This window comes from Dryobates pubescens, chromosome 2 (assembly GCF_014839835.1).
Source record: "Dryobates pubescens isolate bDryPub1 chromosome 2, bDryPub1.pri, whole genome shotgun sequence".
Taxonomy (NCBI): Eukaryota; Metazoa; Chordata; class Aves; order Piciformes; family Picidae; genus Dryobates; species Dryobates pubescens.
Genome location: NC_071613.1, coordinates 30,711,793 through 30,726,975, shown reverse-complemented (window position 1 = coordinate 30,726,975; position 15,183 = coordinate 30,711,793). Strand labels below are relative to the sequence as shown.

Here is a 15,183-nt window from a genome sequence, read left to right as displayed (position 1 = left end):
GAAGTCATCACATAAAGAATTTGGTTGCTTTAAATAAAACTCTCACTAAGATACTGACCTACATCCTTATAGAACAGACAAAACACAAGCCAAAATGTTTTATAAAGCCTACTTTTGAAGAAAAAATATCTAACTTTCCCTCAATCCCCTCTCTGCCCCCCACCCCAGCTTAGAAACAGTTAAAGAATTCTTCACTTGACTTGTAAACCATTAAATCTTGACATGGAATTAAAATGCATTTCCATCAATTCCCCTTCCCTAGCAAATGCTACAAACAGTACTTCATAATGAAACATTCAGAACCTTAAACAAATGCTGTAAAATGCATTATATCAAGAATATCCATGTTTAAGTGTTGCAGCTGGCTCTGAGAAGCTGCAGCATTTTCAGAGTCTAACATCTCTCATCTGAGTTACTATAACTGATTACACAGGATATATTAAACTTTTTCCACTATAAACTAAAACTTGCTTGCAGAAAACTGTTTGACTTCCTACTGATGCATTTACTGTCAGTCGCTCCCAGTGTAGAAAATGTAACTAGGGCAGCATGCAAATATGTGAAACTACCTTAGCTATTTCACATGTGAACAACTTACTGGGAACTTTGCCTAGATTGGAACAGGTGTGGAGTAGTTATCAGTGTCCATATTCACTAACTCCATGTTGATAGTTGCCACACATATAATCTCCTTGGGGATATCTAAGAAGAATTTTCACATGCTTCACTTTTCCCAATTTTCCCTTGCATATCTTTTCTTTAAATATCATTCCCATTCAACTACCTTCCACAAAGCTATAATTACGATCATAATACTGGCAATTAATTTTAACCACCATATTTAATAGATCAGATGTTTAACAAATTCATGGGCATCTAAGATTCATAAAACTAGAAGAAACAAAAAGACTTACCATGTTCCACATTGGATCCATTCCCTGGAAGCACTTGAAGCAATTTGTGTTCATTGTTGGCAAAAGGTTACTGGCATTTTTGTCCATGTTCATAAACACCACTTTCTAATATTTTGTAAGAAAACTACAAAGAATCCAATAACATAAATTTGCTGAGGAATCAAAATTTGCAGGCATTGAATTCCACACTTTGATTTTTACAGAAGGGTTTTTGAAATAGAAAATTTTGTGTCATACTTATGATTCCAGGTAATAAAATAATATGCATTGACGTTGTGGGCTGGGGGGTTTTGTTGTTGTGGTTGTTTGCTTGTTTGAATTTTTTGTTGTTGCTGTTGTTTGCTGTTGGTTTTTTTTTCATTTGGGGGGGGATGCCTGATATGCACGTTGTCACTCCTCCGAGTATGACAGAAGTTAGAAACAGTATTTTCTGTGAAATCTTTAAACAACATGGGCTAAAGAGTGATTTAATTGGCAGAAAGGTAACAGTATGGCATCAACAAGATGTTTGATATTTGTCTCCATTCCATTTTGGAAGAAACTGTGAGAGAGACAAGAAAAATAAGCAGAGCAAGGACTTCCATCCTCAGCTAGTATATTTATGTGCACATATACACAACCTTGTGACTACTGTGGGCAGGATGCCATTGACTTTTCCATAATGTCAAGTGAGTGATTTATGTGATCAGGTGAAGACATGTCCATGATTTATTTTTTTTCAGCTCCTTTCCTCTCTATGTACTTTAATTTGGAGATAAATTTAAATTTCTAGCAGGCAACCTCTCTCTTGTTGGAGAAAGATTTTTCATGTTTTAGTATTATGATTTAAGCAGCTCCCAAAAATGTTACCTCAAAAACAATTTTGCACAGATGACATCTACCTGGATGGGACACAGAAGATGTTGCCCTGCCTGAACTCCTACCTGCTCTTTGTGAGAAGTGAGTGCACTGCTGTGTAGTCCTAGTGTAGGCCTAATGTTTTTATATTAACAATAACGAAATGTTGCACAAGGGGCACTCACACAATACACATGTATCCATGACATCAGCCAAGCCATATGTGGTGAGCTAAGGCAGCAGTCTGAATAGAATGAATCATTCATGCAGTAGGACTTTGAAAATATGAATCAGAAGGATCAAGATGAAGAACACTTATTCCCAAGTCTAACTAGGTATTCTGTTGGCTGTTGTGCCAGTCAAAGAGCCATCCAAAATAGGGCATGTTCTGATCTACATTTTTCAGTGATGCAAATGGATGACATTATTAGAGTCCTTCTCTTTCTCTGCAAGCTTTGCAATCAAGTGAAAAAGACACCTAGACTGAATTCAAGCAATGGTGGCAAAAAATTCATCATGCTAGTGACTCTCCTAGGATTCATTTCAGGTTTTCTTTATATCCTGAATGGATGCTAAGGGTCTTGAGGAATGCTGTTTTTCTTAAGTGCTTGGCTAAACTAAGGATAAGCTTTGAAACTAGCATGGGTATCACTGCTTCATAGTCTGCTCCTTTGAACCATAATGACATACATTAAATGGAAATGAACTCCTTTCTATCACTGATCTAGTCCTGACAGCAGGAGCAATATAGTGGAAGACTTCTCCTATACAGTGGAAGATTTCTCCATTATTCTGCCTTAAAGTGGCTCTCTCTTCCCTGAAGCTATTCTTGCACTAAGATGCATGCTTTTGACGCTCAGCCTTCTCAAAATGTCTCAAAGCTATAATGAACAATGTAACAACATTGTATTTAATAAACTGGAGACTTGTGCAGTTACAAACTCATTTTGGTTTAAGTAATTTGTTTCTAAATTCCCTATATAAGTTAGTGGGAAGAACTATTGACATAATTGATGACAGTGATTGAATCTGTAGAATAAAACAATGAGTACTGATGAAACACCAAGAAGACCTGTAATTTTGAAGTCTAATATCTCTCTTTTATCACTGTCTTCTGTTAGATTTGTCCAACAAACCAGAACAAAACTGAAAGAACTTAAAAATTACTAATCTAATAAATGCTGTGCACAGTTGAATTTTATTTGTTACTTTATAAGTAATACATGTTGTAACCTATGTATAAAGTGAATATCAGTCAAAGGTTCATCTTATTCCATGGCAAGTATCTACTAAAGGACACAGCAAAGAACATGACACCCTCATTTATTAGGCATCTTGCACTTCAGTCCATCTTCTGATCCTGTGCAGCAGGCAGGAAAAGAATGAGATCATGTTCCAAATTGAAGCCAACCTCTAGTGGCCTCTCAAGTTCAAGATACACTCCTTGAAGCCAGAGTTTCTCTTTAAACCTGTTTAAAAAAGGTCAGTTAATATTGCCCATATTTTTCATGGTGGCAGCTGCAGCATTCCATTTCATAAGCAACACTATGTTAGTTAGCATAGAGTGTGGTCCTGAGACAATTATAGAGCAAAGAGTGGCTCCAGACAGAACAAAATATTCTAAAACTCAGCTTATTGACAAAACAAATAACCAGAGGGCAACTTTAGATATAAAAAACAAAAGAGACAAGGAAAATGGGGAGAAATTTGACCTTTCTGTATGATCTACATAGAATCATAGACTTGTTTAGGTTGGAGAAGATCTTTAAGATCACTGAGTCCGACTGTTAAACCAGCTCAGCCAAGTCCATCACCAAACCATCTCACTAAGCACCACGTTTACCTGTGTTTTATATGCCCTCAGGGTTAGTGACTCATGTTTTAATCATACAGGGCTCTTTATGTGTGCAAAGTAAAATTAACACGATCTTGCATTTGCTTGGCTTGCTGTTTTGCTTCGGAATATCTGCCATCTCACAGCAATTCATAAGGGTCAATACGGGTCAATGCTTGATCAGCTTGACTGGAAATAAAGTGTGCAGGAAATAAAGTGTGCAGGCACCTTATTATGAAATGAGAACAGCTTTTGAATCAACATATGCCATAATTTTCCTTTCTTTTTACATGCGGCTCTGCATCTAGATTGACAAGTGTCAGAAACTTGAAGACAACACAGCTCTTCTTTTTTTTTCTCTTATATTTTATTTTTTGCATGGCTTTTTACCATAGAATTCACTACTCATGAAAAGTTCTGAAAATATTCAGACACTTTCAACAGCAAATGTGATTTTACTTGACCAGGGTAAACAACATTTGGAGCAGACTGTGAAAGATTAGTCTGACAGCAATCCCACAGAGAATCCTGAAGCCTCTTTTTCATTACATTGCACCACATACCTTCTAGAAAGAAAGCCATATTTCTGCATCATCATGAAATCAGCTTTTCACTGTAAAACACTCTTAACAGTTTCAGAGTTGTGCCATAAATGTTTTACCAATATTTTGGGTATTTTTTCATTGAAAACTTTAGACAGCAAGTCTTATATATTTATGTTTTCAGAATTTATTCCTAACCTCCATCCACATCCCTACACTACCTGACTTAATCTGATGTAATCAGTGAAATGGTGAACTATTAGTAGAATAAACCAGATTAGTAATGGTGACAGGTGATGGTAAAAGCAGTCACACATTATGCTCTTAGTTTATACAAAAATTCATAGGATTAGGAAGAATGTTTGACACGTGCTTTGTAAATTAAGGTCCTTACAGCTATTGGAGTATTACAAAATATAGCAGAGAGTAAGCTGCAAGTTACCTTACTGGGTGGTGTTTAGCCACTGGCCTTTGATGTCCAATGCTGTGTGCGCCATGGGCTTGTAGTAACTCAGTTGTGGCGACATTTACTTCTTCGGAAGAGTATCCATCTTCCCATTCTGATTTAGCCTGAGTTACAGTAGAAATTTCTGGGGGTTTACTTTTCTCTGAAACAAAACATGGACATCAGTAAGTAAAAGCAAGGTGATCATTTAATATGGCAATGATGTGCCTAAAAGCACGCAGCTGGCAGGATGAGTCACCTATCACTGTTACGAAAGCAGAACAGCGTGCCTTTCCAATTTCATTGCTGGCAACACAGATGTATTCCCCAGTATCCGCAAGGACTACATTTCTTTTTAAAAGGTAATAGTTATCTCCTAATTTCTCAATCTGTAAAACAGTAGAATAGACACATTACTAGCAGCATAATGCAGGGTCTATATTCTTTCTCCCAAGAAACATTTCAAGAACATAGGAACATACACTGACATCTCCAGATACCACTTGAATATTATTCTTCATCCAGTAGACATGTGGTTTGGGCTTTCCCTGTATAGTACAATGAAGGATTAAATCTTCTCCTTCTTGCAGAGTTTTATGTCCAAATTTTTGTATGAAACTTGGTTGTTTCCCCTGTACTGGAAAAAAAAAAAAGAAATCACATTGTTTTAAGGCACAACTAAAACAACTGAAGGAAAAAAAAACACATTCATATTATTACAAAGCTCACCACATTGCATGACAGAAAAAGCCTTTACTGATGCCTGGAACTCAGAACTTGAGAGACAGTAGGCAGACATTGTTTTTCTATATAGTGTAACATAGATTACAAAGATTTCATGCATTGGCATAGTGACATTAGTTCCATGGTAATGCCCAAAAAATCTTGTACTTTGTGTAGCAGCAAGCAAGCCTGTGTGGATTATTGTGTTTCAGTGAAGGTGGAAAAATAAATATTCCCCACAAATATAAAGAGAAAAAAGTCCAGAGAGCGAACTTTTTCCTGTAGTTCATTGTGGGTTGTTGTACATCACATTTTTTTCTTCACTTTCCCCATCCCCCCCCCTCCATTTTTCTAGTAAAAAACTCCATGTCATTAAAAAATATCAACAAGATGTATCTATATTTGCAAATGATGAAGGCCAGAATGCAACCTCTGTACCACTTTAATCAAGATCATTATTTTGACAATCATTAATACTGAAACCCTGTACTAACAGATGACACAGTACAAATCTGTTTCAGATGGGCAAATAATTGCATTTTGCCAGAGCACATGAGATTGAGTTTGTGCTGGCTTCATGCCAACTGTGGGAGGACAAATGACACCTGAGCCAGTACAAGGCCTGGCTAATACAAATTAACCCATCAAAATTGTTTGAAGCCATTTCAATCATCACCATCAGCTGGTACTAAGTCAAAGCACTGCTTCATGTGACAAGTAACTTAATAAGCTATAAAGATGGATTTACTGGATCACTCTACAACCACCTGAAGTTCCACTTAATTCCACCTCCAGGGCCACAACAGAACAAAACAAAAGGAGGACTTCGAAACCTGGACTAAGTATGACTGACACAGGGAATCAAAGCAGCAGATGTTACACAGAAGCACCGACAGGTACTATAACAAATACAAACATTTTTTATTTCTATCACACAAAGAATGTCTTCTTGATCCTTTTTACTATAAATTGTACTTCATATTCATAATATTTAACAAAACTTATCATCAGCCTTATCAGAGGCAGAAAGTTACTTAAATGTGTGATAAATAGCAGAGCTTGAATCTGCTCTCAACTATGTCAGTCTTAATCCATTTGTTTAGGATAAAATTTTTTTCTTTAAGTTATTGTGAAACAAAATTTAATATATTTCATAAACGTGCCCAGCAACTTCTAAGGCCAAATATATTGAGCTCATGGCCATTTTTCTCAAATGTGTCAGCATGGTAAGACATTTTCATCCACCGTATTAAAAAATTTCACTGCCCAGATGAGCTCTTACTTCCAATAAGCTTTCAAGCTCAGCTGCTTTTATATTCTTCCCATGTACTGTGAGAGTGACACCACAGTACAGAGCAGAAGTGTACGAATTTTACTGCCATGCTCTTGATAACCTGAGGTCTGGATCAGCCAGCACCAGCAGTTCAAAAAACTCAGCTTTTAGCTGTTGAAAGTTAACATGCGCAAGCTGCCACCACCATTGCATTGCATACACCTAAAGCACAGAAACTTGGGATCTGCAGCTTCACTTCAAGCAAGAGAGCCAAGCTTAAGCTGCTGCCGCCTCTGTGCAGTAGGCTGGCAATAAGTCATAGTGCATGATTAGCTTGTATTCCAGTGGAAAACATTAAGTGGGGATCAGCCACTCCTTGTGATATATTTGTCTAAATTCCATTACTTGTGTGGTTTGTATTACCTTACAAAGTCAAGCTGCAACTCGTACCAGGATGGTTTTGTACATTATATATATTTTAAAAATTAAAAAAAAAAAAAAATAAAAAAAAAAATCATCATTTGACTGGAATAGTGATAATGCTTAAACTACACCTTGATTTTGTAACAGTCAACAGAACATAAAAGCTACAATGAGTAGTTTCTAGAAAGCAAAGGGAAAAATGTCCAAAGAAAACTATGAAGTGACAGTTACTACAACTGTTTAAGGCACAGGCTAGAACTCAACAGGAACAAAAAGTCTACTTTAAAAGAAGAGTTCATCCTCTGAAAGCAACCTTCAATACAGAATTGATGGTTGTGTTTCACTAATGATTTTTCCCATGATATCATAATTAAATGTCAGAATAAGGTAAGACAAATTGTCAATTAAAAATATTTCCTGGATGCATATCCCATGAACCACAAAGGTTAGAAGTAACAAATCTTTTTTCCTGCATTGTGGAGGGAACACCTTTCAGGCAGACAGTGGTACTGAAATCCCACACTGATGGCTTAAGATATTTACTATGGGCATGTAATTTCCAATTTCTGATATCTCAAAATGTGATATTACCAAGTTTATCAACTTCCTTCTTTCTTCTCCAAAAATTTAGGCTCAACTGAGAAATATCTTGGGAAGTATGGGTTAGATGAGTAAACAGTGAGGTGTATTGAGAACTGGCTGAATGACAGAACACAAAGGGTAGTACAGGATCTAGTTGACTAGTGGTGTTTCCCAGGGGTTATAACTGGGTCCAGTCTCATTCAATGTATCCATCAATGACCTGCACAAAGAGACTGTACTCTCAGCAAGTTTGCTGATGATACAAAACTGGGAGAAATGGCAGACACATTGTCAGGCTGTGCTGTCATTCAGCAAGACCATAACAGCCTGGAGAGCTGGGCAGAGGTCAACTTCGTGAAGTTCAACAAGGGCAAGTGGAGAGACCTGCACCTGGAGAGGAATAACCCCATATATCACCTCTTGGAAAGGTCATCTGCAGAGAAGGACCTGGGAGTCCTGGTGCATGAGTTAACCATGAGACAGGAATGTGTCTTGGTGGCCAAGAGGGACAATGGTATTCTGGGGTGCCTTAAGAACAGTGTGGCAGAGGGAGGTTCTCCTCCCACTCTACTCTGCCCTGGTGAGGCTGGACCTGGAATGTTGTGTCCAGTTCTGGGCTTCCCAGTTCAAGCTGGACAGGGAACTAATGGAGAAAGACTAGCAGAGAGCCATGAGGATGATTAGGGGTATGGAGCACTTCCCTTACAAAGAAAGGCTGAGACTGTGGGGTCTTTAGCCTGCAGAAGGCTGAGAGGGGTGGAGGCCATGAGGATGGGTCTGGACTCTTTTCAGTGGTGGTCAGTGATAGGACAAGGGGCAATAAGCACCAGCTAGAACACAGGAGATTTTGCTTGAACTTAAGGAGAAAATTCTCTGTTTTGATGGTGACAGAGCACTGGAACAGGCTGCCCAAAGAGGTTGTGCAGCTTTCCTCTTTGGAGACTTTCAAAATCGACATGGACAAGTTCCTGTGCAACTGGACTTAGGCATACTTGTGTTAGCTGGGTGGTTGGACTAGATGATCTCTAGAAATCCCTTCCAACCCCAACCATTCTGTGATTCTATGAGATTCACATCATGCTGATGAGACACTGGATTCACTCAGCATTGCTCTAAATGAAGACATTGACATTTATTGTTTTGAGTTTGTGTCTCAGACAAGCTCCTAACAGAATTACAAGAAATTTTACTAAGGAATATCAGTTGGGTCTCATGACCCAATTGATTTGAAATATCCATAATCCAGAGCTTCGGTTTCCTTGAACACCACAGTGTAGACTCAGTAAATGAAGTCTGGGCAGCAATTTTTAAATACATAGCTCCTTTGAGCCACAAGATGTAAATATACACAAAGATTTCTAGCTTGACCTATCAAAGTCTCCAGAGAAACATCCAGAAATAGGTATACCTTACCAGTCATTTGAGAAGCCACCTTTTTCATTGAAGCTCCAGCCACATCTGATCCAAAGCAAAACAGGGGAATGCCTCATCCTTCTATTGCCTATTGACTCACACTTGGGCCCTCAGACACGCTGCTTCTTTTGAAAAATAAAAGTAATTAATCCCTTTCCCCTACAAACTTGTGTACCGTGTGTAAATACCCCTTCACGTAATTCCACATGTTGTAGTCAGGCACATCTCATTCACCACCTTCTTTCCCAATGAGTGTCTGCACATGGGGAAGGAGGAAGGGTGATCAGGTTAGCAATATGCCTAGGTATAATGCTTTTGTTGTAAGAGAGAGAGAGATCCTTTTTCTGAAGACAGCATCAGGAAGATAAAAACATTTTGGAGTTTTGAAGTAACTACAGGTTCAAAACTGTGACTGTGATGAGGTGAACTTATCTGTATAAAACAAGAGTGTAGCAGAATCAGCACAATACAAAGCACCTGCTTCTACAGTATCGTTAAAAGAAGGTGGAAGTAAAGCATGTACAACATGAATTATTTAAAAAATAAAAAAGGGGGGGCAGGGGGGTGGGAGAAGCACTACATTGAAATTATTGCTGAAACAAGGTAAGCATAGTTTTCTTTCAGAGAAATAGTGTATCGTGAGACATCATCACTGTTACTCTTCTATTTTAGGATTATCTGAACAGAAATCAGCAGGACTTTCCCAGCAAAATTATTTGGGCATTCATTAGGGTCCTTAAATAAAGAGTATTTAAACCCAGAGTGCCCACACAGCTGTAATCAGCATTTAATATACCTTTGTTCACAAAGCTAAGCATTGAAACCAAGAGACATTCATTACCCTGCTATTTATATCTGCTATCTCTAATCTCTCTCTCTTTTAAAAATATTGTTTCTTGCAGCAACTAAAGATGTGGCTGGTATCCTCATACTTAGTAAAAACTGCATTAAAAATACTCCTGATTTAAAATAGATACACTGCCATACTCATAAAATCAAGTTTTGTTAATCTAAAATTCACAGAATGATCAACGGAAAGGTTTAATGAATAAAGGAATTACACATCTCTATGATGATTGATTAAAATCTACCCATCTACTAATGCAATTTCTGGCCTTATATCTATGCATGTTTGCATTTAATAACTATGCATCTGAGTGCTTAAAAAATTACAACATTGTCATAGTGATAAGGCATTTGTTTTGACCTTTTGCTATTTCACAGTGTTTGTTATACAACAATAGTATGAAAGCAATAATTATGTGTACACTTAAAAATAATAATGTACTTAGATTTTAAAAGTCTCAGGTAAAGCAAGTGATTGAAATCTCTCCCACTTGTTCTAAAACCTATTAAATAAGGTTAAGAGATTTAATGTGAATGTGCATGAGGGAGAAGGTCTGTATACCTACCCCCTTATAATACCCTAGGAGCCTAGATGTACAGCAGGAAGCTTTATGAGGGAGGGGAAAGAATTTGTTCCCATAATCTGTGTACACTCACCCAGTAATTCTGGATGAATACATAGAATACATACATAGAATACATAGAATAAACCAGGTTGGAAGAGACCTTCAAGATCATCGCGTCCAACCCATCAACCAATCCAACACCACCCAAGCAACTAACCCATGGCACCAAGCACCCCGTCAAGTCTTCTCCTAAAAACCTCCAGTGATGGCGACTCCACCACCTCCCCAGGCAGCCCATTCCAATGTGCAATCACTCTTTCTGTATAGAACTTTTTTCTAACATCCAGCCTGAACCTCCCCTGGCGCAGCCTGAGACTGTGTCCTCTTGTTCTGGTACTGCTTGCCTGGGAGAAGAGACCAACATCCATCTGTCTACAAGTCTGTTGGTTGCATCTTTAACTCATACAACTGATTATCATAAATAGTTAACAGTCTTTCTGCAAGTACCAATAAGCAATCAGATCTGACTACAAGACTAGATCCAAGCTACCTCCAATTCCTGCACTATGAGTTGATGAAAAGTTTATATCTTTTTGTTCTTCTTGTCACAGGTGTGTTTGGGACAAATTTTCCCAAGCAGGAATCCTAGCTCTAGTCTCGCTTTCCAAACAACTGAGACTCATCTTGTAGTGTTTTGCTCAACAAACAAACCTTTTTTGGCTCTACTCCAACCAAAAAAGTCGAATCCATCTCTCTGAACTCACACACTGGCCAAATAAAAAAGACAGAACAGTGATCGTTCCAATACTGACCTTTCTGTAGTTTTCACGATGAAAGATCCACAGGTTAAAACAGAGATGCAGCTTTGATCCCAGCATCTGTGGAGCTACAATGACTATTTCTGTCACAAGCTTTATGATAGATGATACTTACAGGCCTAATCCTGGCAGAGGCAACACAAAAGAGGAAAGATAACATCTCTGCTTCAACTCCTGCTGGTGTGGGTTTGTGCATGTACTTAGCCTCAACACTGAAGCCAGGCAAAAATGCCTGGAAAAGTGTCTTAAGTATTATATGAAAGTTACTTAGAATATGTCAAAAGAACATCCATCATTTCAATTTTTGAATGATGGCCACTTTCAGTAAAAATAGAGGATTGATGGGCAGCCATCACCTAGTGGTGAATTGAAGTTATTAAGCAGTGGCAACTACAGCAGGCAAAACCTTATAGCACGTAGTAGAGACATTCTGGTTGGTTCTGCCTTTGTTTAATGCATCACTTATGTAGGGCACCTTACTTATGTAGAGTACTTGCTGTATGTTTATAACAACCCTATATAAAAGTAGAAGGGCACTAAAACCCACTAAACTGAATTTTACTTCTATAAAAATTGAAACATTCAAAATCATACTAATTATTAAAATCAGCTTTATTGTTCAAAGGAAAGTACACTTTAGGACAAGAGGTGGGGTTTTTTTCCTAAGAGAGTTCTTACAAATCAACATTTCTAGAAGCTGACTGAACTTGGAAGGGTAATACCAATTTTAGTTTGTTTTGTTTCCCCACCTGCTCACCTCCTCCTCCTGCTGTATTGCTGTGAGCTTATATTCCTTGGAGAACTTCTGTTTCAAAGTTACAGGAATTTTAATAAAGTTGCAGTCACTGAGCCAAAATATATAAACATCAGTCTTCAGTCTCACTAAGTTCCAACAATTTGCAATATATATTCTGCTCATAGCAGTAAAAAGCTTCATTTCTGCGAATTATGCAAGAGAAGTTAAATATTTTCTCTCTATAGATTTTGTGCAACATCACAGTTGCAATATGAAAGTTGTAAATCAAAGTTGCAGGAATAATCATGTAGCAGTTTGTGGTTGTTTTTACTGAACAAAGAGAAGAAGTACCAGATCTAAAAAACAAGGTTACATTTGCGGATTTATAAATTAAATATTCCACTGGCATTGTTACATCATTGTTATCAAATATTTAAACAAATTACTACTTTGATAAAAAATAATATTTAATATTTGTTGTTGTCCTTGTCAAGAATGAAATGCAATATGTAGGTGAACAAAGTTCTGGTTTGGACTTACCACTTTGAATTTATAGGAAAATTCCATTTGACTGAAATAAACCAATTTTTTTTGTTGTTTGTTTGGAAGGGGGGGGGGGTTGTGTTTTGTTTTGAGTTTTGGTTGTTGTTGGTAGTTTTGTTTGTTTGTTTTTAGGTGAATATACTTTTGAGTGTTTCTCCAGTTTGGTGGCTTTTGTTTGAATTCAGTGCCTTAAAAATTCTAAACATATACAGATGTTCACTTCACAAACTATTATCTTTCTTGTCTTATACTAAAAATTCAATGGATTGTTAGAAATATTCATATCTTTAAATTTATAAGAAGGCAGAGAAAGTATCACAAGCATCTGCCTAAGAAGATTGGTGTGCTGGAATGTCTCAGTTTGTAAACATTTGGAGTTTTGGCCGAGTGTATCCTTGGTGCCACTTAACACAAATTCTGTTAATTGTGGGCCAAATCTTTGCAGTACAGGTAGCGACAATTCTATTGGAGCTTTCATTTGTGGAGACTATCTGCTGGGATGGAACAGTTTTAAATACATTCCATACCAGTGCAACCATGAATGGCATGATTTTCTTACAGAGAAAAATTATTCTATACAAATACTTATTTTTTTAAATTATTGAGCAGAATGTGATTGGAAATAATACATTTGATGTTTAAAAAATATTCCAACACTCTCCATGCTCCCTCTCAAAAGACATGTTATGAAAATACACACTGATTTGAGCACTCTATCTGGCTATATTTTGACATTTAGTACCTATAATCACTTGAACTGTTTCCAACACTGTAATACCAACATTTTTAGAAAACAAAACTCTGCCTTACATTTGACAAAACCTTTATGGCATTTTTATCACAACATCACTATGAGAAAGGAAAAGAAACATAATATTGGTATTAAAGAAACAAGCAATATATAAAGTGTAACATAGAAGTGGTTTGGTACGGATTGTGAAAGATGCAGTGTATAGAAAATAAATTTAATGTTTTCTTAGCATGTGAGAGTGCAGTCAATACTGAACTTACTGTGTGAATAGCCAGTACATTAGTGAAATGCTAATATAGATGACACACAACATTGTCCAGTTTATTCTTGTAATAAGTGGCCTGTTACCTTTCACATGGAGAATGGCACTTGATGAGATAGTGCCGTTCAAATTTTTAGCCCGTACAACATAGAGGCCAGCATCTTTGTCACACACCTTCTGAATGAACAAAGTATGCTTTGTCTCCTTTTGAAAAAGCTTTAAGTGCTCATCTGCAGTCAATTTCTGGCCCTTCTTGTACCTGAAGTAGAGAGTCAGTTTTCAAGTCAGATTTTTATCACTGTATGCCAAGCAGAACTTTGCAAAGTCAGACAAGCTCTATAATAGTACATAGTAAGAGACAAAGGTCACTGCTGTCCTCCCATTCCTCACTTTTATAGTTAACATGTAAACATGGATGACTATTTAAACAACTCAAATTGCTGGTTAATTCATTCTTAAGACAGAAAATGTGGTTCTGAAAGTGGTTTTCAATGGACAGTTATCTGACTGCACCATTGGAAAAGGCAGCATCAAGGCCTGAGCCCCCAGTTTTCATCTGAAACAGGTGGTGAGTCAGTCCATGTTCAGTGTATGAATAGGCTCTTAACATGCATAAGCAAAGTACAAACTTTCTGAACTTGTGTCTTCACTATAAAGTTCACATCATCAAACTGTATAGAACAATGCATCACGAGTTATTCCAAAGAACTGCTGTCGTATTCTGACACTTGAGGATCTGCCAAAATCATGTATTGGTTTTGACTCCTGATTTATATGTTGGAATTGAGAGAAAAATTGTGACTCTTGCCTTATGATGCTTCAGCATAAGTTATATTTAACCTAACACAAACACAAAAATAATTTTCCACGTGTCTACTCAATAAAATCTCTGCACCAGTACATAATACATGGTATTAATGCATTTTTCATTTTTTTAAAAAACAGGGGGGGGTCGTGTTCATACATTTATAATGTGCAAAATGGTTGGAGTTGCATTTATGTTTGAACTATTGTTTGCAGTTATTCTTTTAAGAGACCATAAATTAGCAGTGTATATAATTTTGAGCTAGATTAACACTTTCTTACAATAAAATAAAACTGAAGGTTCCTCTTTTTTTCACCAGCAATACTCTTCAAAGTTTAGAATACCATGATTCAAAACAAAGTAACTTTATTGATACTAACACAGTATAGCACCAAGGCTGCAATATCCAGTAATTATTTTGCTGAACATAAGGTCTGCCTAGTCCTGTATATGTGTAATAATAATCTTAACATCAAAACATTTCCAGTAAGAAACATATCTAAAATGAATACATTAAAAGACAGGCCTCCATATTGGAATAAGTGGCAAACTGGCAAATGAGGTAAAACTTTAGGAAAATAGGCAATCACACAGAAGACTATTACTACCACCTTGAAATCCTACTTCTCTTTCCCTCCTTATTACCTTTGGCAGGAAATTTCTAAAAAGTAATCTTGAAAGATGTTTGTTTCTCACAAATGCAGTATAAAGCTATCTAATTAGACATGCAGCAACTAGAGAGAGATAAAGAGCACATGCACATATATAAAACTGTTTTTCTTGGTATAAATATTTATGAGGTTTTCTTAACCTGTAACCTTTCTTCAGTTTTTGACAACAGACTCCAACATATATATAATTGTTTGGTTC

The 15,183-nt window shown here is 37.0% G+C and overlaps 1 protein-coding gene across 1 annotated transcript in view; it reads right to left on the bottom strand.

Annotated features, from left to right (window-relative positions):
- Window positions 1-3,029: 3,029 nt before the first annotated feature.
- Window positions 3,030-15,183, bottom strand: part of CCDC141 (coiled-coil domain containing 141) — a 62,082-nt gene continuing 49,928 nt past the window's right edge. Inside the window, exons 25-29 of the mRNA XM_009899104.2 lie at window positions 13,595-13,767; window positions 5,055-5,209; window positions 4,832-4,961; window positions 4,570-4,735; window positions 3,030-3,220 (exon numbers count right to left, since the gene is read on the bottom strand). Coding sequence (XP_009897406.2) covers window positions 3,094-3,220; window positions 4,570-4,735; window positions 4,832-4,961; window positions 5,055-5,209; window positions 13,595-13,767 — 751 coding nt within the window. The 3' untranslated portion in view covers window positions 3,030-3,093. The remainder of the gene's footprint in view (window positions 3,221-4,569; window positions 4,736-4,831; window positions 4,962-5,054; window positions 5,210-13,594; window positions 13,768-15,183) is intronic.